The sequence below is a fragment of the Seriola aureovittata genome, chromosome 16 (genome assembly GCF_021018895.1).
Source record: "Seriola aureovittata isolate HTS-2021-v1 ecotype China chromosome 16, ASM2101889v1, whole genome shotgun sequence".
Classification (NCBI taxonomy): Eukaryota; Metazoa; Chordata; class Actinopteri; order Carangiformes; family Carangidae; genus Seriola; species Seriola aureovittata.
Window position 1 is genome coordinate 2,856,727 of NC_079379.1, and position 26,527 is coordinate 2,883,253.

At 41.6% G+C, this 26,527-nt stretch overlaps 1 protein-coding gene across 1 annotated transcript in view; it reads left to right on the forward strand.

Annotated features, from left to right (window-relative positions):
* Window positions 1-26,322, forward strand: part of pvrl2l (PVR cell adhesion molecule related 2 like) — a 285,499-nt gene extending 259,177 nt beyond the window's left edge. Inside the window, exons 7-10 of the mRNA XM_056399355.1 lie at window positions 16,987-17,116; window positions 19,156-19,213; window positions 21,067-21,162; window positions 21,983-26,322. Coding sequence (XP_056255330.1) covers window positions 16,987-17,116; window positions 19,156-19,213; window positions 21,067-21,162; window positions 21,983-22,189 — 491 coding nt within the window. The 3' untranslated portion in view covers window positions 22,190-26,322. The remainder of the gene's footprint in view (window positions 1-16,986; window positions 17,117-19,155; window positions 19,214-21,066; window positions 21,163-21,982) is intronic.
* Window positions 26,323-26,527: the final 205 nt, after the last annotated feature.

Sequence of the window (26,527 nt, forward strand, 5' to 3'; positions counted from 1 at the left end):
CTCGAAGTTGCAGCATGACGTGTGTTTGAAGTGGCTTGAAGTGACACATGGTGTGTGTGTGTGTGTGTGTGTGTGTGTGTGCGTGCAGGAGTGAGTGAACTAAAGCAGTGAAGTAGGTTGAATATTAAAAGTGCTCCCATGGCCCCAGACCTGGGCAAAATAGCTCTTGAATATATTCCAAAGGCTTGAAATAACCGAGGGAGCGCTTGATATAACTGATCTCTCCTCCACTCTCCAGGCCATTCCAAGTTTCTGGCGAAGCTGAAATTGAGCGCACCCCCAAGTCCTTCAAATATTACAAACCATTTTTGCATTCTCCCATTTTCATGCAGGTATTACCCCAGTAGCTTAACCTCTAAACTGTGCGGCTCAGCCAGCTGCTATCGAGTGCCAAATTGACTCCGGAGCTCTTTCTCACTCCTGCCAGGTTAAAAAGCAAAAGAGTGGATGAATGTGCATTTGGCAAACACAGAGTGTGACTGAGGTCTGAGCTCTTCATTATCAGCTTGTCAAGGAGAAGAAGTTATACCGTCTGCACCGCTGAGAATACAGCAGCTAAAACAGAGCTTCAAGTAATAATCTGCAACATTTTCATACCCACAAATGTTCATTTTGCCCTTGGTAAACCAAAATAGTAATTTAGGGATTTTTCACACTTCAAAGTTTGGTTCATTTTTCTTAAAATTATTCATTTTTTGCCCTTTAATTCTGGTCCATCTCTGGTTTTAGCAGCTGAACCAGGAGCTGTAAGCATGAAGGCATGTGGGCTTACTTAACTCATTCATTGGTGAGGCCATCGTGCGTCATGGAGCCGCATAGGTATCCAAACCGAGGTGACTGACATGAGCTCAGACAACTGAGTCTGATGTGTTATCACAGCCTCTCTGGCTCTGGTGTGACATGCAGCTGACAAAGAAACACAGAAACTGTAATTCAACCTGATTTAGTAAAGTGATGACAACCAGGTAGACAGAGAGGAGGTGGACTGAGAATCAGTACGTTTTGCTAAGTACAGTAAGCTAAGTAAAGTACAGTGCGCTTCTGTACTTTTACTCAAGTCGGATCTTTCATTCAAGACTTTCCCTCCCCATGTGTTTGTACAAGATTAATGTTCACGCAGACTTTAGGCCTGCATGCATCAAAGTGTGGTTTAGTTTACAGCTGCAACAATATGTTCACCACATTTTATCATAATCATCACTGAGCTCTTCAGCAGAGACAGTTCAGAAACGCTTCGACGTAATTATAAATCAAGTCATTTAACAATAAATGGTTCAGTCACAGAGAGATTTACACATCTCCTCAAATTTGGCACAAACGTTCAGTTCGACTCAGAGATGAACTGATTAGATTTTGATGGTCAAAGGTCACTGTGACCTCATAAAACACATCTTAACCACAAATGTTTAAGAAGATAAAATTATGAATGGATGCAAAAGGTCAACTTCACTGTGACGTCATAATGTTCTGCAAAAACACTTTCAGCTTTTATTCAGCGCTGTAACTCAGCGACAGGAGACACTGTGACCACATTTCACATTTAGTCAGATACTGAACCGGTGACACTAATGTTTGGTGCTCACCTCGACGCCGTGGCGATTGTAATAATCTCTCTGAGCAACCCCCCCCCCCTCGGTCAGCCTGAGGCACAACAGGTAGGTGTAGGTGTAAAAACTATGCTTTCCAAATGAACAGAAACTGGCTGCAGATTTTAGAAACACAGAGTAAAAATCAAAAATCAAACTGGAAATAATGAGACCTTAACAGGTTTTAACCATCTGCAATAGATGACTCATTCACTACCAGAACACACTGGCTGATAATAATAATAATAATAAAAATAATAATAATAACAATGCATCTTTTCAACCGCTAATATTGAAATCCAGTGTCTCCAATTCATCTCACTATTTCTCTGCAATCACTCTCTCTTCTCTGTGTCAATACTCTACAACGTTCTCCTAAAATCTATTATAGCTTAATCTGAGATATTACAGACACAACCCATCACAGCTCCGTCAGTGTTCAACACACTCACGGCTTAAAGGAAAAAATAAGATGCAGAAATAATGAACAACACGGACAGACTGCAGCTGTCGTTCTTATTTTTAATGTATTAGGGACAAGATTGGACAAACTGCAGTGAATCCTGTTGATTTCAAAGGGTGACACATTGATTAATTCACTTATTCAGAAGAATCAGGTTTATTCAGGTGAATTACATTACAGACGTCAACAGTGAGACTAATAAAAAATGTCACACTCGATTTAGAAAAGCAGCCTTCTCAATGGTTACCTCAAGGTCCAGTCATTGGTTCAGTGGGGTTGGGACAATCTGGCATTTTAGAGCACAAAAACAAGTGGAATAGAAAGAGTCATGAGTGGAGCTGAAATGACTCAGTGATCAACAGACTGTTCTGATTTTACCAATTTATCTTTCCAATCACTTTTCAAGTGAGAAACATTTTCTGGTTCCAACTTGTCAAATATGAGGACTGGGTGTTTTCTCTCATCGTGTTTGATGGTTGAAGACACAGTTTGAATAAGTCGCCAGTGGCTTCTGAACTTATATCGGTCATTTTTCACTATTTTATTGACAAATTATTATTTGATTAATTAAGAAAATAGTCACCACATTAAACAATAATGAGATTAATTAGTTGTAGCCCTGATCATGAAAATTAAGTCAGGGGCTTCATTTTTTCTGTTGATTATATGTTTAAAAGCTGCTTTTTCCCAAATACACTTGTATTTAATTAAATCACCACAGGTTAATTGACGCCCTGCGAACCTGGGAGAGGTGATATTCGACAGAGAAATACTGGCTGGTCTCTTGGGCTAGTGGCTAAATATAATTAAGATGCCGTGTGTATTCTGTTGTGTGCAGACGGGCAAGAGAGGAGCCACAGCTGATTGTTACCCTGGGGTCCCTCTGCAGGTTTACCTGTCCATGACAGTATCACAATAAATGTTGCAGACTTTAGAAATGTGGTTCCCAGTGCAGGTAGACACAAAGTTGTGACACTGTACACTTCACACTCTGTGGCCTAATCCCATTAAAGTACTGAAGAGCCGCCACGAAGAAACAATTGACTGTGTTGTTGGTATAAACAGCAGATTTTCCACTCCACGCTGAGCCCGTCCTCGGCTCTGGGTCCTGGTGAAAAAGCTCCTTTGATGCACCTTCCTCTGCTGCTCTCCCTCTCCTCCTCCAACTGATCTGATGTAATTTGACTAGGTGGGTGACAGCTCTTTTAAGAGAGGGGACAACTCCAAATGTCAGCTCCAGTGTGTTTACACAAAGAGAGGAGAGTAGGCAGGGAGGGGGGGTTGGGGGGGGGGGTTGAAGAGAGGAGATGATTTCAGCCTTTTCTCTTCTTCTTCTTCTTCTTCTTCTTTTTCTCTCCCTCTTTATGTCGCTTTTTTCTCCTTCCTCATTTGTTTTTTCTCATCCGGTCTCTCTCTCTGTCTCTCTCTCTGTCTCTCTCTCTGTCTCTCTCTCTATGTCTCTCTCTCTCTGTCTCTCCCTCTCTCCGAGTATGACCTAGTTTGATCCTGAATGGTTTGGGGGCTGTCTGTCTCTGAGATAAACTCATTTGCTCTGGATCATTTAGAGAGCATTGCCATTTCACTCCCCCCCACCCCCCAACAGCCCCCATCCACCCTCCACCCCTACCCCACCCCACCCTCGATGTTATTTGGGGAAGCAGTCAACAGAATGTGTCTGCACGTGTAAGAGAGTGTGTGTTTGTTGGTGTGTGTGTGTGTGTGTGTGTGTGTGTGTGTGTGTGTGTGTGTGTGTGTGTGTGTGTGTGTGTGTGTGTGTGTGCTTTAATCTGTTAAGTGGGTAGAGACATATGGGGAGAAAGGACAGAGAAGAGCTCACACACAGAGCTGTCAGAAAATAAAAGGGGATCTCTGGCTTCAGATAAGACTGTGAAGTGTTGCATATCCAAAGATATCTGTCACACAAACACAGCGAGCACTGATAGGCAGATTTATTCAAAAAGGTCACGCTGCGCTTGAGCTTGTGTGTGTGTGCGAGTGTGTGTGTGAGTTGCACTGTGCAATGGGATTTTAAAGATACTATCAGACCTGCTTCTCTAATGGAAGCACATGTGTGTTTTTTTGTTTCTCTGCATGCTGCACACCCAGACCGTCACATAGTGTAAGAGAAAAGCCGTGGGTTTGACTCTTGTCTGGTCTCAGAAGGCTAATTACACCGCGAGCACAGTGATGGAGCTGCCTTGAAATTATTCATGATCCCTCCACTGTCCCACTTGTTCTTGTCAGCCGAGTTGTCATGATCCGATATGTCCTCGATCGGCAAATCGGTGGTGATCCTCATCCTTCCCTCGCCCTCAGTTTCTTTTGTTTTAAAATTGCTCTCCAAATATTACAAGGAAAATTCAACCCTCTCGCACTCGCACTTGAACACACTCATTCAGAATGTCTTCAATCAGCCGTGGAGAGCTTGTCTGTAGGTCAATCAATGCTGCTTCAGCAAGGGACTGATTCCAAAAATCCGGACATTTACCATTGATGTGTTAGATCTTTAAAAGTATTTCTGTTATGAAGCCTGTGTGTTGCAGCTGATGTGAAACATCACACTTCTCGTGCTCCACGTTTCGCCTTTTCTCAGGAAAAACTCACCAGTGAAAATGAAAAAGGACCCTGAGACACCGGCTGCAAAACCAGTAGCTGTTTCAAACTGTGATAAAGTGCTTTATTTTTTTTTTTTTAAATTACCTCGAACAAACCATGAAGGACACAAAACTAAGTGAAATTGGAGGTGGGGGGGCCTGAAGCTGCAGGACCTCAATCAACAGAACAAAGCACACTGCTCCCTGTTGCAGCTTCACAATAAACATCAAGTCCTTCAACATAATTTGTCCAAACTGTCTGACATCTGGGTCAAAATGAAGACTGATAATCAGCAGGAAATATATATAGTAAGTATATTTCTTGTTTCCAGCTCTAGAGAATCGATCCAACAGCTGCAGCTGATCCAGAAGCTGCAGCTCGGGTTCCTCACTCAGGTCCTCACGTCACTCCAGGTCTCGGGTCTTCACACTGGCTTCCTGTCTGTCAAAGAGTTCGGTTCAAAGTGCTGCTGCTGGTTTTTTTTAGCATTGAATGGCTTAGGGAAACAAAATGCATTTCTGATGCGCTGCAACCTCGAGAGCCCTCATGTTGCCAGGGACAGGTCTGCTCTCAGTCCCCAGAGTCAAAACTAAACATGGAGAAGCAGCGTTCGGTTTTCCTATTACTCCTGCATTTGCAATCTTTTTTATCTTCTATGTAACTAATTTCCATCTACAGTAAATGCTTTTTTCTAATGTCTTGCGTTGCTTTTACATTTTATCTTGGTGCCTGTTCTGAAGCACTTTGCTGGTACGGTGGTTTTCCTTTCAAGTGTTGTTTGCCTTGTTTCTCTGTTCAATTAAGGTGTAAGGCAGATCAATGCATGACTATAAATAAAACTGTATTCATTAAATAACTAATTGCAAGTAAAATGCTCAACAAAGTCCCAGTTCAGTGTTTGTAATATGCACTTTAAATCATAATCTGTTATCTGAGGAGGTTTTGGGATGGTCTCACTAGCATCAAGTCAAATCAATTTTTATTTATAAAGCGCCAGATCACAACAGAAGTTATCTCGAGGCACTTTTCATGTAGAGCAGGTCTAGACCGTCTCATTGACTGCAGAGACCAAACAATTCTCACCACGAACAAGCACTTGTAACCACTTGCAACAGTGGCGACGGCGAAGAGGCAGAAACCTGGAGCAGAACCGGACTCACAGTGGGCGGCTGAGAGAGAGAGAGCCACCATGCAATCACTGATGGGTGTGGTCTGTTGCAAAGGTAACCACACCCATCAGTGATGTCATGGTGTAGATTTTACACATTACACACAAAGTCTGATTACGGGTCCTGGAGAGTATGGGCTCTATTTTAACAATCCAAAGTGCACGGTCTGAAGCGCGTAACGTAAGTGCGTTTAGGGCGTGTCCATGTCACTTTTGCTATTTCGACGGCAGAAAACAGTCGCTGCGCCAGGCGCATGGTTCAAAAGGGTTGTACTTAATCTCTTAATTAATCATGCAAGTGTTTCGGGCGGAACATCCAATAAACCAATCCCGGTGCATATCCCATTCCCATGCGCTTGCACCTCGGCATAGTGCTATTAGAAAGGCGCAGTGTTTCACACAGAGTTAGTGCTGCTCGCAGCTCTACAGTGAAGTAACAGCACAAATCACAACAGTACAAATATTTTGTTATATGATGAGAAGTGTGAATAGATCTTCGGTTCGTTAAGAAACTGTGGTGACAGATTGAGGTGATGAATGAGACACTGCGGCAGATGCACCAGGTAGTAAGAAAGAAGCGTCTCTGCAGAGCCTCCCGTTAGACCCATGACATTATACAACACACAAGGTCCGACCTTCTGAGGCTGTGTTAGAATGTTCACTTACTCACTTACTTACTTACTTATCCAAACATGTAAGAGCATTTTCAGCTCACTCTGCTTGTGTGTAACATCAGAGTGAACGTGCTCTGTGCGCCCGTGTGTGTTAGCACATTTAATCTCTTGACAGTGCGGCTTTAAAATAACAGTGAAATACTGCACCACTGACTTAAGACCAGGTTTTTGTCGGTCAATCACTTTCCACTGTGTCCGGATAGCAATGCACTAACAATGCACCTGACCACACCTCATTCTAAGACCAACACGCCCATGGATGCACAGATAGGTGCAAGTGCATTTGCTATTTAAACAACGTGGGCGCTGGACAGGAGAAAGACAACTGCATCGCTCTGAAACTGGCAAAGACAATTGCGTTACGCTTTGCGCCGGGTGCAAGAGGGGGCCCTAGGTCTGCTAATGGACTGCATTTATATAGCACTTTTCTACTCTTAACGACCACTCAAAACACTTTATATTACCAGTCACATTCACCCATTCACACACAACCCCCGCCAACCTTCTGATGGGTGGACGACCCGCTCTCTCCCTCCTGAGCCACAGCCGCCCACATTCACAGACTTAATGACAATGATTTTGATGAATAATGTCATCTAAAGCAGTGGGTCAAACTTTTTCACATCGAGGACCTAAACTGACACAAATGAAGCTTTTTGCTATTTGATGTTTCATTACAGAAAATGTTTGAAACCAAAAGTGTCATATATTCTGTCTTTGTGTTACTTATGAATGGAAATATAGTCAAAACAAATTCCCCCTCTTTTGTTCTGGACCCCCAGGGGGTCCACTGGCCCCACTTTGAGAACCACTGATCTAAGGCTACTGGAAACATTTACAGTCCATTCATCTTGTTTGCTGACTGACATTGTGGCGGAAATCACATGTTTAACCTTCAAAACGGAGACTTTCACTGCAGGGGTCCTGTGCAGTTTTGCAATGTAAAACACCTACAGTAGAGTTCTACATGAAATCAGCTTCAATGTGCAACAAGCTCCTCAATTATGTTGATCTTCATGGAGCTCTCTCATTTAGTTTTTCCTCTCACTCACCTTTTCCTCTCTCTCTCTCTCTCTCTCTCTCTCTCTCGCTCTCGTTCCTCTTTTCTGAAGAGCCTTGCTGAAAAGAATAAAGAAGCTTTTAGCCTCTAAGATTATAATGATGCCTTTTTTTTATTCATCATAATTGCTCACTGATTGCGGTAATTTCTGTGCACTCATGATGTTAGTGGTCTTTTCAGAGCTTGGTGGCCGCACACCGTGTGCTGTATTTATGGATTTGTGTTTTCTCTGTGTGTATCTGTGAGTCAGTTTGTCTATTTAGTCGGTAAATGCGAGAGGGCGCGCTAATGTCTGTGTTTGTGAGTCAGAGTTGGAGGGAGGGGGGAGTCGCTGGGAAAAATAGGTGTTTTTGTAAAGGAAGGACAAAGCAGCAGGGGCATTTTTCATGTTGGCACACCAGCAGAGAGCAAGTGAGCAACAGACTGCGATAGAAGGCGACAGACTGGCTGTGAAAAAACAAAGTGATTGAGCGAGTGTGTCTTAACTGGAGGCGTAGAGAGGTGCAGAGTGCAGTGGTCTGATGAAGAGCTGAAGGACAAGCATGAGAGGAACGAGAGAAAAGACGGAGGTTGTGGTTAAAATGCAGAAAAAGAGTTTGATGTGAGAGAAAAAAATGTGAGGAAGGTTACAGAGTAAGTGAAAAATCAGAACAAAATAAAAAAGAGGGGAGGTGAAGGAGGGATTGTGTGAAAGTGAGAGAGAGAAAGAGAGGCAGTTGTTGTTCCTCTGTCACTCATGGCCTCCCTCGGGAGTGTTTAGACCTTTAAAATCTCCTCCTCTTTTCCGCAGGCCGCTAACACTCCTATCACCCCCTCCTCGTCGTCATTCCTCCTTCCGTGCCACCTTTTCTCCCTCATTTATCGCTCCTCATCCCTCCCTCCTCGTCCCTCCTTCCTCTGCCAACTCCAGTCCTGCTCCATTCACTCTCCTCCTCCACTGCTTCACCTTTATGCTCCTCCGTTTCCCTTCCTTCCTTCCTTCCCTCCTTCCTTTGTTTCCTCTCCCTCTCTCCTCTCTTGTTTCCGTTCCCACCGACTCTCAGATCTTCACATTCTTTTCTTGTCCTCCCTCCCACTTCCCACCTTCCCTCCAACACTGAGGCTGCTATTTATAAACTGACTAACTGTATGTGCGTGTTGTGTTCGGGGAAAGAAAGAGGCAGAATGAAAGGAAGTACGTGCATTGTGTGTGTATGTGTGTGTGTGTGTGTGTGTGAGGCACTGCATCAAATTTCAGTAGCTGAATCTGGTGATAACTTTCATTCATATCCTGTCATATTGCATCGCAGTCTGCTGTCGTATTACATTTCGGGCACGTAGCCCGTCAGTGGTTCGTAGCAGAACTTCTCTTTAAGCTCGTGGACGTCTGCAGAAATATTTGTCAAAAACAACGTGGCCTTAGAAAGTCTGAGGCACCCGTTCAGTCAGCTGTGAATTTAAAAATGCTCACTTCTCGAAATGGCATTTTATGGACGGGTGAGCAACAACACCAGGCTCAGTCCTCACTTCTCTCTGGCATAATTTCAGCGGTTACTGTTGTGACTGCAGCCCACTGCGACCTCACCATTTCCTAAATGACTCTTATGCTTAAAAACTTAACCTCACTGCAGCAGACGTGTTGAACCTTGTGTCTGACTGAGAGGACTCGTCCTCTGTCAGGTCGTCTGCCATGACACACACATCACATGTAATCGTGGCTGTGGCCTCCCTCGGGGGGGGGGGGGGGGGTACAAAGCCATTGCGGATGGGGAGCACAGGACCAGGTGGAATAATGTGAGTCAACTGAAGTTGAACAGACATTTTGATTTTTAAACACAGGTGTAGCCATCCATGTTAACTGCTGCATTCACAAAGCACGGGCAGAACAGGAACAGCACTTCTTTGGAAGATATCGTTGCTGTCAGAAATCCCTGATGTCTTGGACTCTGAATACAAATAGGAGGGTTAAGTTATGGTGACCAGATGTCCCCGTTTTTACCTGTGGATTGAAAACAGACTGGAGGGAAAGACGGGCTGCAGAGCAGAAGGACACGCCTCTTGGCTCTTTGGCCAACAGAGGGGGCTGGCTGCTCGCTATAGTAGCATCACTCTTCTTCTAATGCTAACCATTTAGTGCAGCAGATAAGCTTGTATAAGCATTTTATGTATATTTTTTTTAATGAAACTTTCTGTAGTGTTTCTATAAACCAAGAAGTTTATTTTCAGATGTGGAGGCATTTCAGATTTGATCCCTGGGACAGGGCAGAGACCCCCGGAGTAATGAGCGTGGTTCACACCAAACTAGCGTGCTAGCTTCTGATTAGAGTGTTCACGAATGTGCTAGATAGTCATGTGATTCCATAGAACGCACAGCAGCGGGGTCGGTCACAGAAGTTGTCAAAGTTGTTAACAAGCTATAAATGCTCTAACACCTTGAAATGGTGGGGTCTGCAGTTCCCCTGCAAAATTGGTGCTCTAAGCAAAATTATGTTACATGGCCACAGCAGCAAATATGCATCTTTATTAGATGTTTAAAATGCAATTTTTTGCAAAGATATACATGATTTTAATGGAGAAATGGGCAAAAACTGGAAAAATGCAATGCTGAGGTCAATGGTCTCCAGATGGCAGATACAAATTGCCTCCACATCTGAAATGACACCTTGTTGTGTGTAGATTATATGCTTTCATGTTTTAGACATAAAATGCACAATTGGTTCGCCTGTCTGTTTTTGTTTCTGTCTGCGTAAAACTCAACCAGACACTTTGTGTCAAGTGAATCCACAACATCAGCACAAACGTCTTTTAAAGCCAGGAGGAACTGTCCCCGTTTTCTATTTCATAGATAAAAAAAACATTGGATATTTACGGATATATATTGACCACCAAAATAGAAATATCCCTGGTTTTCGTTTCAGAGATGTGGTCGCCTTAGCTTAAGGTCACAACATTGTTTCTCATATTAACGTCCTAAACAAAATGGAGTTAATGCATCATCAGCCACCACTGATGTTATTAGTTCCACTTGTCTTTTTCTTGCCATGACAAGTCAAAAAACTGGATTTAGATTTTAATTTCTCTTGATCTGGCGTGCAGAGAAAACACTGTGCACTTTTGGAAACCGTGCATGTGTCTGACTCGCCTGCTTTTTTTTCACGTCCATGCTGTTACTGTTGGGTCTGAGTCCCGAGCTCTCACTGTTTTATTGATGCTCAGGTGCCAGTTAAGTAAAGCTATCTTTGGCTAGTTGCATTGTTTTTGATGCGAACTCTGTGGAGCCTCACCGGGTGTTGAGCGCACCAGGTCAAACACAGATACATTGTGATTTTAATCCTTTTTTGAAGAACAAATTAAAATTCTCAGGGTGGTTCAACCGTCATTTTGAAAACATTGTAATTTATTCATATTTTTATTCTTCAAAAAAGGGTTAATTACAATGTTTTCAAAATGACGGTTGAACCACCCTATGAGAATGGATGTGATTTGCTGCCCTTTAAGAGATGATAGTGTTTTACATATATACACAATTACACCCTTATGATAAAGAACATCAAGAAGAACACATTTTACAGACTTCTCACACAAACAAGTCTGACAAATCGGGGGAACTGCAGTTGAGTTCACCTTGTTTTGTTGCCTTGCCTCTTTTTTCCGATCTCATGTATGTTGACTGCTCTGCTGAATCTGTGTTTCCTAATCTGCAGCCCGTGATGTAAAATAATAATGGCCGTGGGAATGACAAGTTGAAATTCCCGAGCATACAACCAACCTTTTAGTGGAGCACTTGTTTTGCCACGGTGCATGAGACCGTGTATAATTGTACTTGTGTGCAAGTGGTTTTTTTTTTTTGTTTTTTTTGGGGGGAAAATGCGTTTATTTCTTTATCCATGTTGTGTATCAGGGGAAGATAGTAAAGTGCAGGCCTTAGGCACAATGTTTTTCTCTGATGGCTAATGCAGCCCACACACTAGAACGTTTGATATGAGAGAGCAATGGAGCGCTTTAGACGGGGATTGTTGTTTCAATTTCATTTAAATTGCATGTGATACAGTTGCAGTTTTTCACCACTTGAGTGTCACTCAGATAATAGCATTATATCTGCAGATTTGGGATGTTCTGCTACAAGGCGCTGGAGTGAGAAATTGACAGAAACGCATCGAGCTAAGCAGGAGTGAAGGTCTGCTGTAGTGCGCCTGTGTACACTAGCAGGTTCCCACTCACTCATTTTAAAATCTGAAAAACAATGCTACAGCATGAAGCCAGGGCTATTGATTTAACAGTATAAATGTTTGATCATTCATAAATATTCCACAACTCCAGCAGGGACCAACGCTGACTCACTGACGAGGAAATCGAGCCGCGTGTTAGATAAAGATGGAATCTAATGGATGGAGGTGAATGTAAGTGAAAGGTTGTTTGTGTGTGTTGCAAAAGATGAGGATGAATGGGAAAGGTCAGCGGGTGTGCTGACCCACCGCTAATGCAAGCTGCTTGTGGGAGATTTGGAAAAGTTGCTGTGGACTAACAAACAGGGACTTCATGTGGTTCCTCTGCAGTTGGAGGATGAAAAAACTTTTTGGTTGCTGTGCTTGTGTTTGTCGCTCGAAACCTGAACCAAAGTCTGAGCTGAGGCTGTAGAAGCAAAGTGGTTTAATATTCTTTCCTACTGCACGTCAGCTGTGGTGTGGTTAAGACTGATTGGTTATAGATAGACAACTAAACCCCTTGGTCAAGGTTAATAAAAAGATTAACGTTGATTGCAATGAAAATAAGATGCCCCACATTCACTCCGACCTCCACACCCTGCCTTATGGCTACACTCTGCTTCAGGGGGTGGGCAGGAACGAAGTACATGCAGGCCTGCTTGATTACTGTATTTAAGTATATTTTTCCTGTATCTGTACTTTACTTGAGTATTTTTCTTTTTTTGTAAACTTCTGACTTTTACTCCACTACACTTGAAGGCAATTATTGTACTTTTGACTCCACTACATTTCTGTCAAGTACTCTTACTTTGAAGCAGCTTTTAGCAATTATTTTATTTTATCTGGAAAATGTTATAGACCACACACTGTGTTCCTCACAGGAGAAAAAATCAAGTCATCCCTTCCAATGTCAGTCATGATTGAACCTGTCAGTGTCCATGTTGGATAAAGAGGCGGAAGATTCTTCAAGTCCATGTTTGAAATTTTTTAATTACATAACGATTCCTTTCATTTTAAATCTCTGCTGTGTTTAAACTTAGTCCAACTTTAGACAGTATGTTGAGGTATTAAAGGTCTGTTTAATTCCTGATCAACAGCTTGTAGTTGGGGTCATTTTGTTTATTCAATTGTGTTTTTCTGGTCATTTCTATCAGCTTTGTATCGTATTCTACAAGCTTTTTATTCTAAAGGCTCCACAGTCAGTCAGTCAGTCAGTCAGTCAGTCAGTCAGTCAGTCATTCAGTCAGTCAGTCAGTCAGTCAGTCAGTCAGTCAGTAGGTTGTTTCAGAGTCATTAGGTTGTGTAAATGTTGACTTTATGAAAAATACTTTTGAATACTCAAGTATTTTTGAAATCAAGTACTCCAGTACTTTAACTCATTGACAACTTCCACTTGTATTGGAGTCCTATTTGACACGGAGGATCTATACTCTGACACAAGTAATGCAGCTGTGTACTCTGTCCACCTCTGCTCTACTTCCTGTTCAGACACTGACGCAGAGTTACACAATATGGACTAACGATACCGGGCCGCCACCGAAACATCAGGTTAACATTAGTTGACAACATTTAATTGACACTTCCCACCTGACACGGCGGTTTTGTAATGGAAGTTAATTAACAGCTAAACCACTGAGGTATTGCAACAGATTTGAGCAGTAATTAGTCAGAGTCAAGATTTGACAGCAATTGTTTAACAGATTTGTGAGCATGCAATAACATTTGAGAGCAAGTGATAACAGAATCACAGGCGTTCTTCATGCAGCAAGAATTGTGTTGCTGTGTTTTAGAAGTCAACATGACTTTATTTACATCATCTGATATCACCAATCACAAAATTACCTGTTGGGGTTTAACTATCTGTAGAGCATTACCACACCGGAGTCCAGGGGGCCCCTCCAATCAGCATTCATCACCATTATTACTAAATAATCTGACACCAACAAAAAGAGGACCGAGGACACACAGTGAGTAATGTCATCACAGGCACTTAGAGAACACACACACAGAAACAGTGAGCAGATAGCCGCCGTGCAGGCTGGTAAAACAGATCCGTGGTGTGTCAGCTCCAGGGTCGGAGCTCCTGTAAAAGTGTCTTATTTCGGGGCTGCCGCTCACTCTTTCATCCCTGAACACAGTGTGGTTCAATAGCACCGTGCTGGACATGTGTTAATTTTGGTCACTATAATCAAGATATTACATTTTTATATCGTGTCATCTCTACACGCGACCTCCTCTCCAACATGAAGGCCTGGACAGAACATACAAGCGACTAAACCAAGCGCACCACTCTCACAACTTCGGTTGTTCCCCATCTTCCAAACGGCTCCCACACTCTGGCAGACGTTGAGTCACTCGCTCCAACTGTAAACACAGTTAAACTCTGTTGGATTTGACTTGGAAGTGAAGCATCATCCCGTTAAGCCCCGTGTTTTTAGTAGCATCAGGCTGCGGCACTTCCATTGTGTTGAGTTTTTTCTATTCACCAAAGAGTCAAATAAAGCTGTGTCTGTTTGAAACCTGCTGGCAGGAAACCTCTCACCTGCTCGAGTGCTTTACATCTAACAAATCGGACAAAATCATGGAAGCAGAGTGAAAACTGAGTGCCCACTGAATCAGACTGCTCTTCCTGCTCTGACGCGGTGCACTGTGCGCACTGACAACAGCTTGGCTTTCTTTGTTGCTTCCTTAGTGCATTTGCTATTAATAAAATTACATATTTATGTAAATAATTTCTCTACTGTGTCCACATCCATTTGGCATTTGCTGCCCTTTTAATTGTTTATTTTGGGGCTTTGTGGTGGAAACTGGTCGTGTAATGACATGAGATATTAGAAAAGCTGTTCCATATTCTCCTAATGAGTAACCCAACTTTTCCAACAGCCAGACACACAAACTTTTTAAACTGATATTTAAACCCTGAATGACACTTCCATTCCACTCAGGGTTTTCCTGCCCCTCCTCCGTCTGCACGTAACAGCAGGTGGATGGGACCACAGTTATTGTTGCAGTGTGCAGTTTAACACCTCGGGTTTGCCTGCAGTGAGAAGAACAGGTGTGTTTTACGAGGATAATGTCTCACCCTCTCTGTCTGCTCAGGGGGGTTATGAGTGAGAGAGGCGTGAGTGTTTCTCCTAGAGATTATTAACACTAGTTTTGCATCTGCCCTCGGAGAAACTCAATACTTCCTCTCCTCTCTTCTCTCAGCCTCTCTCCTGGGCTGCACCCTTCTCCTCGCACCCGTTCTTTGACCAGTCACATTTGTTCTTCTGTAGCACACACACACACACACACACACACACACACACACACAAACGTCGCCTGTGTGGCAAATTTCTCATGCTGCACCACGTCTCTTTGTTTATTGAAAAGAGAGTTTATTATCGACCGTTAGCATCAACATCACCACGGCACACATCAAATGAACTTTTGATATACGGTACACACTCATGTTCACACACACATGCTGTGTGTGTGTGTGTGTGTGTGTGTGCGTGTGTGTGTGTGCATGTGCATTTCCAGCTGTGAGGAAAAGCTGGTGTCACTCTCTCTCTCTCTCTCTCTCTCTCTCTCCCTCCTCCCTCCATCTGTCTCTGCTTTGCCATCATTGTGTGTTCGCCCTGTTTACTCTGCACACCTCCTCATCCTACAGTTTCGTCACTATTTTCCTTGGACTCCATCCATCCTTTCTCCCCCTTGCCTTCCATTCTTTCTCTCCCTTCCTCTCTCCTTTGTTTGCAACCTTCGCTCTCTCTTCCCCTTCTTCATTTTCTCCTTTATTCCCTCCCTTTGCTCCTTTTTTGCTACCTTTTTGTGATCATAATTGAGATTTGCTCCCTACTGTCTGTGACCATTGTGGCAACTACACTCCTCTATCTATCTCTCTATCTCTTTATCTATCTATCTATCTATCTATCTATGATTCGCGCTCATTGTAGAATATAAGCTTGGGACAGAATGCCACCTGCTGGTAAGGAGGAGTTAGTGCAGCTTTATGTGATCAGTGACAATCTCACAATCACTGAACAAACATACATTGTCTGAAACACTCTGACTTGTCTAAAGGAGGGTTTTGTTTTAAGGTTTAGTTCATCTAAATGACAAAAAAATACAATTGTAATTCATCCCAAGTGTCTAGCAATGCAATTATTTCATTTGTATATATTGATTTTTATATATCAGCATCTGAGACTTCCCCAGTACAGTGGAGGTTAATGGAATTAAGGGCGTTCAAATGTGTTTTTAAATGTTCACAACCACATTCTATCATGGTTCAAGAGCTGTAATTTACTCAAACAAACGTGCAGCAATTACAGGACAGTTTTTTGTCTTTGCAGCAGCAACATTTGGCTTCTTTTTTAGGGAAATATTCACAGAAACATCAGTTAGAGCGAAATGAGTGGAAATCATCGGGGTAATTATCCTTTTATCATCTCCATATCAAACTCAGTGGAGTGCTCTCAATTCAGTGTTAGTGATGAAATGTGATTTCATAAAACAAAAGGAGTGAAAACCTCTGTTTGTTTCCCGCCAAAAGCCTTGTTGTAGTCAGCGATGGTACAAACCGTGCACGGTGGTCGATGTGCGTCGCGTGCAACTGCTGTCAGCCTTTTTCTCTTTTTTTTTAAATAAAAGCAACACTGTAATGAGAAGCTTTTACAGTCAATTTAGACGCCTCGCCACTCTCCGGAAACCGTAAACAGGCTCTTAATTGAAGGGAGATGTCGAGGTCACCGTCAGATTCAGCTAATGTGAAGCTGCGCTGCAAGGATTTATGGCATTCACGTGTGGTGGTGTAGCTACAACAGAGAGCGGAGAACTGCTTTCATTTTACAAGGACTCCATGAATTCTTTATTCTGACGTGACTGTGCTTCAATGTCACGTCAGAATAACGCACGCGGCGCTGGCACGGAGTAGAAACTTGACTCTTAATCACCTGCTTTCATATTAGATTTTCTCATGATAGCTCACTTTATTCATATCCCATTTTGTGTGTGTGTGTGTGTGTGTGTGTGTGTTGCTTGTTTTACATACTTTGCTTGCTCAGCGCCAGTTAATAATGAAATACTGCTCACTTGCACAGACTATTTTCTCTCACACAAACTTCAGCAACAAAACACATAAAAATACAAACATTGTGAGTGAGCGTAAAGCGCCAGAAGCAGCTATTTGAAATTTAAATGAACTAGTAATAAAATTTCCTCTCCTCTCTCTCTCTCTCTCCTTCTCTTCTCTTTGTCTCTCATCCACTCCAGAGGAGAGGAGACAAATCACTCCAGGCCCTTCGACAGGTGCAGTTATCGGTGGTATCCTTGGCGCCCTCGCCTTCATTGGCATCATCATCGGCACCGTCCTCTTCATCCGCAAGCGCCAGGAAGACGGAGAGTAAGTCTTCATTAGCAGTCCCACATCTACTTCATCGTTTATTTAACCTCCTGAGCAAAATTAATCTCCCCCTGCGGGACTAAAGCTCATTAAAACTTATTACATGTCATGAGGAGACCCTGCAGAGGTAGCTCAGTGGCAAATCCTGACCTGAAGTTTATAGCGTGAGACCGTCTGGAGATTTTTTTTTTTTTTACTCCCAAAATGCTCAGTCATCAGCTCCCCGTTCAACCCCTGCAATTCCTCCTCTGGGCTCTATGGCTGTAAATAGGAATTTATTAAAGCTTCCCGGCTTTAATTCCAGTTTTAAGAGGTGATTTTCCAGATCACCCCTGCAGAACAACAGGGTTCCTCAGTAAATTAACAGATACACACTCACTGTTTCCTGCCCACTTGTTGTACTTGCTGAATCAGAGGTTAATCAGATTCACGTTTATGTTGCAGTTTCTCTTGTGATCAGCCACAAGCAAATAGAAATAATCATTGCAAAGTTCAGGTTAATGGCATATGTGGACAACTCAGATGTAGCCATAGAAGTGATTAGTAGGACTTTCTCATAGTTCCAGCACAAACTCTGACCTCTGATTTCAACACTGGAAAATTAGACTCCTTAAAGCCTCAAACAGCAGTTATTTCCAGCACAGCTTGTCCATGTGTTTCCCACTTAGCAAGAGGTAGAACGGTTCATCCACTGATCAGAAGGTGGGTGGTTCGACCCCGCCCCCGGCTCCTCCGGTCCCATGGGCACTGGTACAGTATGTGTGTGATAGAAGAGCACAGTGTGAATGTGGTTTTTAGTGTAAAGCACTTTGATAGCGCAGCAGATAACTGTATATTTCAGGGAAATCTTTGAAATGTTGATACAAATGCTAAACATGGCAGAAATCCTCCATGGGTATTGCTCTTTTGATAAAACATGTTGATAAAATTCAAGATGGCTGCCATATTTGTTATTTTTTTTCCAATAAGTTCATCCAATATTTTCTCAAATCAAACTTTTCAACAACGTAGAAGATTAGATGCAGTACACTATAAGAAATTAAATGAAAGTATATTTCAGCAAAAATATTACTCACAAAAAAGTTCGCTAGCTAGCCTAGCACTAGTGAGTTAGCCTAGCGAGCTAGAGTTAAGACAAGGAAACAAGTAGACTGTGGACTCTTACAGAACTTTTGGTTCATCATTCATAATAAATGGTTTGCAAATACATTGTGTTTTATGCTGAATTTTTCACAAGACATTAGAAATTGCACAAATAAAGCTCTGAGGATGTTTAAGAGTTGTGAATTTGAAATCCTCATAGTCTAAAATTTAGGATTACACTACAAGATAATTGAAACTGTCCCGTGTGTAAAATTCTGTGGTAAATATATATGTTTCCTATGCCAGAAATGTTGAAATTTCGAAATTTTAAGTGAATAATTAGTGGCTCAAATTAATGGATAAACATACCAATTTTGGTGCTTGTATGTACATTGAAAAATGATTGCAGTTATCTGCTGCACAGAGGTTGATAAAACTGGAAAAGCCCCAGACCATTGCAGACCATTAATAAAAATAGACATGGATTTCACTTAATGTGAAGGTTGTTAGGAAAGACATCGGCCATATAAGCGACTGTATGTACTGGAAGCTCTCACGGAGGTTTCACTTTCACACTAATTACCTGAGGCTTTGAAAGCTGTGAATCTCTTTCTTGAGACTCACAAAGTGAAATATGAAACATCTCAGGTCCACTTCAACCACCTGTGTGGTGGTCACAGAAGACAGGGAAGGTGTTTCTGTTCTTATTTTCCTCAAAATAATTCCTCCACCAGGAGCCGCTCCAGTGTAAAAATATTTAAACCACAAAACTCAGCGCTTTAATTAGAAAGGCTGATTTTCTCACAGTAATCACTGAATGAAACAAAGTACGAGCTCAATATTTCAGAACTTTTCATTCCTGTTTCATACGTGTTTCTCAGTTTAATACAAAGAAATGTGATGTCTTAACGAAGCAGCGATCAATACCTCATTATCTTTGTGTTTTGTCCAATCAGGGGCCCTCCCAAGCACAAGCCCCCTCCCCCTGTGAAGGCAAGCAGCTCAACAGAGATGGTGAGTGGTCGACATGGCTCTAAATCAATCTTTATTGTCACTGTGATTGTATTGTGCACACACACACACTCTAAAATACACACACACAGTCCATTTGGGAAGTCATAATGGGGCTAATGGCTATTGATTGGAGATCTGAGTTGGCTTATGTGTGTCGAAATAATTAGCTTGGTTTGTAAAGAGCTCCATTAGAGTGCTCCTCTCTCCTCTCCTCCTCCTCCTCCTCCTCCTCCCACCACTTATTTTATTCCATCATTCTATCACATTTTGTTGTGCTTGTACCACATTATGTAATGAGATTGAAACTCTGCAATTTTATGTTGATTAGATGTATAAAAGATGTCTAAATGGCTGTAAATGCCTTGGCTGCAATGGGGTTCACAGGGTTCACCACTGAATGTTTATTAGACATCTACTCTGTGTCTTTGAAAGCACCATCTGTGCAACGAGATAAAAGAAATGAGGCATTATCTCTGCAGTTCCGTGTGTTTGTCCAAATGGAGCCTCTTGGCTTTGAGAGCAAGTTTAAGTCGAGTCACAAATCTTCATAAGTGAGTTCTCAGCCTTTCAGGTCTCTGGAAATGATCAGGACAATGCATTTGAAGGTTTTGCTGTTGTATTCAAGCAGTGTGGCTACACAAAAGCCTTAATTCTTTATTGTTTTTAAATTTTTACTGGGTCCAAAGCTGAGAGATGAATGTTTTAGCCTCAGGTCAAGTCTTTACTCTGAGCTGTTAAATCCAAGTCATACTCGAGTCCTCATTTATGTGACTTTAGTCTCAACTTTACAGCTCTGTTATCTTATGTTGGGTCTGAGCTCTACCTCATGAGCTGGACACCAAATATGTTGGATTTCGGTTTGTCTATCAAGCGATAAATTTGTACACAGCAAATTAAATAGTGAAGGTCCTGGAAGGTGGAAACATTCTTAAACATGAGCAGTCAGATCGTACACGTTTAGTCGCATCAGCATTAGCGACCACTTTATTTGAAGGACAAAAAGTCAAAGCGAGTGCAGCTGTAATGTCGCTCATGATCCCTCACTGGGCAGGACTCTTTTTTACCATGGCTCTCTTTTCTCCTCCAAATAAGTTTGACTAAACTGGCAGTCCATTTACAACTTGTCTGACTAATCTGACTGCTTGTGTTTCATGCTCATTTTCACCTATTTTAGTAGTGTGATCACTTACTGTTATCATAATCAGTAGAACTGATGCTCTCTGTTACAAAAGTAAAGTTGTAATAAACTAGTTTTCTTTTAAAGCTACAGTTAAATGGGAGTAAGTGTTTATAACTTTTGTAATGTAACATATTTCTGAGAGAAGCAGAAGACGTGGGCATCGTTTTGCTACAAGAGTGATTTAGATCAAATCCCTTAGATGTGATGGATTTATGTCACTGCCCTCGAGTTCTGAATTAGCCTTCATTAGCCAAGAGTCTCATAAGTCACTCATTTTAAAGATATGTTTATCTATGACATGTTGAAATGAACTTATAACAGCAGCACAGGCACAGAAGAGGTGTTAAATGTCATTACTCATTATTGTCAGTTACAGAACCAGCTAAAGTTTGCTAACATTCGCCACCATTAGCTACTGGTCACACCAGCCTAAATAAGGTTTTGTGTTAAAAGCCCTGAATATTAGAGATAGATATAGAGAGAGGATGCCTTTTCATTTCTTATGAATTCAACTACATATTTATAAGTGGAGGAGTGTTTTTATTTTAATAGTCTCTCTTTACATCTGTTTATGCAGTGTTTGACACTCTTCTGTTTTCCAGTCAGTTCTATTTTATTCAGTTGTTTTCTGTTTTGTCTCCTCCCTGTGTCCATGTGGTTTCTGTGCATGTAGCTGAACAAGCCATCGGGGCCTCCCACGGCCACAGAGACGGTACCTCTCAGCCCAGGAGAGGTTTACTATGAGACCACAGGAAAAGAGCCTGTCACGGTGACTAACACACACACACACACACACACACACTGAGGTATGTTTTGCTCATTGACACATGAGCGACATTCAGTCGCAGTGGGCTCCGTATCTGTTTAGACAGCTCCACAGTTTGTTTATGGAACGTCATGGTGGCTTTTCTGTGGACCAGTCCATCAAAAGTTATTCACATTTAGCTCACATTTAAACCCTTTTATACATATGTTTTCTAATAATGCCATGTAAGGTGAAAGAGCCTATTTATTCTTCATGTCATCTGTTAGTGGCCCCAAAGGACAAACAACAAGCAAGGGAGAAATTTCCAAATCCAGAAATGCAACAAAGACCAAAACACAAATGAATGGGGAAAATACATACAACAAGAATGATCACACCAGGGGATGCTCTGAGACACTAGGAGGAGTGATGGCCTTGATTAGGGTGAACAGCAACATTACATATACTTATGCTTATGTACCCACCCAAAACCTTTATTAAATTATAATATTTTCTACGACGAGAAAGTAACCATCATATTTCAAGCAGGTGATCAGTTTATCCAAATAATGTCTGCTTGGAACTTTGCTGTGATGTTTTCGGAGATGTGAGGACCTGCCTAGCAGGTGAGATGGGGGTTTGCTGTTTGGTTCCACCTCTGCTGTTTTGTCTGTATTATGTGTTTCAATATTTGTTGCATTTCTGGATTTCGAGCGCTTTCTTTGTGATGGTTTGGCCTCCACATGTGTGATTTAATACATTATTAATAAATAAACACATATAGTATCACCTGTATTCCTCATGAAGTCATGCATAATAAACCTGGCTGTGTTCAACCCTGCAGAACCTGGATGACGAGACCAATGGTGCTTTGAACGGCGGCGCACCTCCAGTCCTGGACGATTCGGCCAAATACGTCAACATCAACGAACTCACAGACCACGTCGCCGACGGTCACCACGGCAACGACCTGGATCCATCCAATCACGAGCCACCGGCTGCCAACATCTCTCGCGGTGAGAGCTTCGTATCTTCCGCCATGTATGTGTAGCCGTGGCAACCAGAGCACCGCATCACGGGCATATGGGCAAGTTCCAGGTCACCTAAATTTGCACGAAAAGCAAAGGCGAGCACACTTGTTTCCACACCAGAAAACCCTTGTTTTCATTTTAAAGTTTTAACTTTAACACACAATGATCTGAGTTTACTTTTCTTCACCATGTTCATTAGGGGATGTTATGGGTCAAAACATTTCCAAATCTTCCCATTGGTAAATCCACTTGGGCCAAGAGAAGAATGGGTAACAGGCTTTTGTTTTGTTTTTGTTTTTGTTTTGTTTGTTTTTTTTTACTTTTGAATAGAGTTTTAAACATCATCATATTTTAAATATCTGGTTCAGAGAAAAGAGAAATAAAACATAAAATGTGATTATTCCTTTTTTAAAGATTCGCACTCACACTGATATCTAACGTGCCAGACACCCACTGACATCATGTGTGTGCTGCTTATGATGAGGCGGGCTTTTACAATATGTTAATTACATGGTTGAGAGGTGTTGCAATGTAGGTGAACTGGAACACTCCCCTCAGCTAATTAACACACAGCGCTCTGCCTGTGTGCTGCTTGCGAATCTAAATTTCCACCAAAAATCAGCAAGACAACTGCTTTTTCTGTGGATTCAGTATGAAATATTATATGCAACATCTTGTGTCATGAACATAACAACATCCTCATCACAAAATTATTGTTTTATGTGAGGCTGCCAGTCCCGGGCTCTTCTGTTTACAGCCGTGGAAAGTGATTTGAATTTCTTTTCCTCTCTATAAATACAGATAAAACACCAGGCTCCTGTTGCAGCCTTGTTCTACACAGAAAGTAAAAATACCATCTTTGAAATCCCTTCAAAGTGCTCATTTTCCATGGTTGGTTGGGTTTGAATTACATACAGCTGAATTTGGTCCCAGGAAGTCCAAAGCCTGATCATCTGGCTATGCAGGCAGCTTCAAGTAATTACTCAAGATGTTGAACTGAAAGTGTTTCAGTTCTTAATCAACTCCTATAATAATTCTAAAATACAGCCTTCCCAACTCTTGTCCAGGCTACGGTCCAATAAAGAAACATTCCACTTTATTATTTTGTCAAAGGGACTCATCTGTCTCTGGACTGCAGCAACTGTCAGCATGCTGTTATCACTAACGAAGGGGAAGTGACATTGTTTTGAATCCCTGTAACTTGGCAACATGACATGATTAAGATTCCATGATTCATATTTGCTGTTGATAATTGCAAGAGTTGGTGAGGCTGTGTGATGGGGCAGACAAAAGTAGGTTTACAGCAAAAGCACACACAACACAGGGATCTTACATGCACATGCACGCACACACACACACACACACACACACACACACACACACACACACACAAAAACACCAATGTTTGTATTCAGTCCTCCTCTAATAAATTACATTATTAAGGTTGAGAAATGAGGAATGTATTTTCAAAGTGTGAAAATGTTCAGCATATATTTGAAAATTACTGCCATTACAGCCATTTTATCTGAGTAAAATGGACACACACTCCGATATATGCAGGACATTTTACAATTGTAAAACATATGCATTGTAGCTGATTGTCAACATAAAGCAAAAAAAAAAAAAAGAAAGAAAACAACTATGCCCGGCTGAATCAAAAATTGGTCTTAATAGATGTCAGATGGTACCAAATTATGAACAATGTAAATAGTATTGATAATATTGATGAATAATATATTGTTGGTGAAATGTGTACACATAAAATAAACAAGTGTAGGTGTTATCAGTGCCTCTGTACAGGGGATTGGAAGTTTGTTAAATGTCAAATTGAGGGATAAAAAAAAAAAACAAAGTGTATATTACTATTTTACTTTTCACGGGTACACTGAGGTTGTCACTTAATACTAAAATATTTTATTTGAGTATATATTAAAAAAATGAAATGGTGTGGATTTTACTCCTTGTTCATATTACTCTGCATGGCATGATCGGTGGCTTGTTGAAACACTTTTCCCAAGGCTGTTTGCGGAATAATCTCTTTCATTTGTAAAAACATTTTTGAATGTCAAAAGCTGTTTTTTTTTTTTTTTATCTCCTTCTCAATGCATCTGTCACAGTCATGCACACCATGAGCACAAGTCCAATTTAAGTTGAGAGAGCTGTTTTTTTTTTTTTTGGTAGTGTGACGGCTCGGCAGGCTGCCCGTTCTTGTCTTTAGCGTTGATCCAAAAATGCGGTCAGCATGGAATCTTCATCTCTCACGGCCACAGGGTCCAATATACACAGAGATGCAAGCTTTCCTCTCGCCATGCTCAATCTTCAGCTCTTGCTCGAGACCGCAACAAATGTTCCTGAGTTATCATTGCTGATGGTTGGAGGACAGGCTGGAGCTGACCACGCCAGTTCAAATCACCTACAAAAGCACATATGCAGGTGGTGGATAAACTGCAGATTTGTAAACAGTTATAAACGGGTATAGGAGTTGATGGAGCTGGCAGATAGAGATGGAAACAGGAGGAGAGGCACATACATGACCAAATAAATAAGATTGATAGATTAAGAAGATCACAGGTAGGAGGGAAGACGTATGACAATCATGTGTTAATATTTAACCATCACTGGCTTTGGTGGAGAGGCTGTTTTGTTGTTGTTCATACAGTTGTAGTTATTGTAGAACTCCTACTTTCTCTGCTACTCTTCAGATCTGACAAATTATGGAAAAAAAAAAAAAAGATTAAAAAAAAGGTTTTACTCTTGTTTCTCATTTTGCTGATTTAGATTCATCATAAAACACCTGACTTATGCTGTGGAGATTAGTTGGTGAGCTGCAATATTTGGTTTTCTTATGTATGCAGATGCAGGATCAATTGGGATTTCTACAATAACTGCTAGTGTAAAAGCTTCCTTTGTATGTGTGCTTTGTGTCTCTGAGATGTTTATTTTGATTAAAGGGAATGTCTGCATGCTGCATGGACCTATGGGAAAAAGCTATTTCCTCGTTTTGCAAGAAGAGTCGCGCCGCCTTGACAAGCATATGGCTTTTTGACTCGCTTATATGGTGCAGTGTCAGACAATCACATATAATGTATTTTATAGCTCTGCCACTGAACAAAAACTGTCATAAAGGGAAATTAAATGTGATGGTTTTGCTCTTTTATCTGTAAATTAATTTCCCAAAATGAATGAATATTTAGTTTCCTGTGGATTAATGTGTTTAATGTGTTTGCCAGCGGGCCGCTGTTGATAGATTGAGCAAAAGGAAAAAGACAATCATTGGGACCCATTATATCAGAGACCAATGACTCAGCAAGCATTCAGTTATGAGTTTCAGCTCTGCCGTCTCATTTGGGGGATCATTGAGTTTTACCCAGAGCCTTATGTTTAATAGAGTTGCTTCATTCTGAGGTATCTTAAATTAGAATCTTAACATCTCCAGGAACATGGTCGTTGTGAAGCTGTCTCCTCTCCTGAAAGGGGAAATTGCAAAGACGTAGCCCAAACTCAGTTTATAGGTTTCGTTCGCCTCACAGCACGAGTCAACAAATATAAGAAGTGCAGTGACTTCAGATGGATTAGCTGTTAGATCACGGCTCTGAGTCCGTCCCATGTGCAAGAGCTGCAGTGTTGCATTTCGGCCGACGTGCTTTGCTCCGTCTCCCTGCTCCGTCTCCTCGCTCCCCCTGTTACGGGTTCAATGCCAGAAACACAAGCTGTGAATGTCAGTGATAATGCTGTTCAGTCTGAATCCTCTCCTTCATTTGCCCTCTCTCTTCTATTTTTTCCCCCCTCCTCTCCATTCTCTCTCATTCATCCATTGTCATCACAGCTTTTCATCACGGAGCCAGACGTGCCTTCTTTATGTTATTTTTAGCTTTTCAATTCTCACATTTCTTGTCTGACAGTATAACGGATGATGAAAGGAGGAAACACACAAACACAGGATGGGTTTGACATTGATGATGGCAAAGCTAAAAAAGAAAAAAAAAAAACTGGAGATGTAATCATATTTCAGAGTGTTTATCAATTTTCTTTCATTTTCATTCTTCTTTTCTTTTGTTTATCACGGATCAGTTATCATTTTGTATGCTTTTTGGGAAACCTATTGTACATGTTTTACAGATCATTGTCTTGTCAAATAAAATGTAAACCAAAAGGACAGGAGGTCTTGGTGGTTATTACGTGGCAGTTTCAGCCTGAAGAAACAACAGAGCAGCACGGTGAACACCTGGTAAGCCCAAACAACTATCTTCAGCTAATGACTAGCTAGCTTCTTTTTTTTTTTTTTTAAAGGAACAATTTGACACTTATGTTCTTTCTTCACAAGAGTTACATGAGTATATGAATCACGTATGTACTTT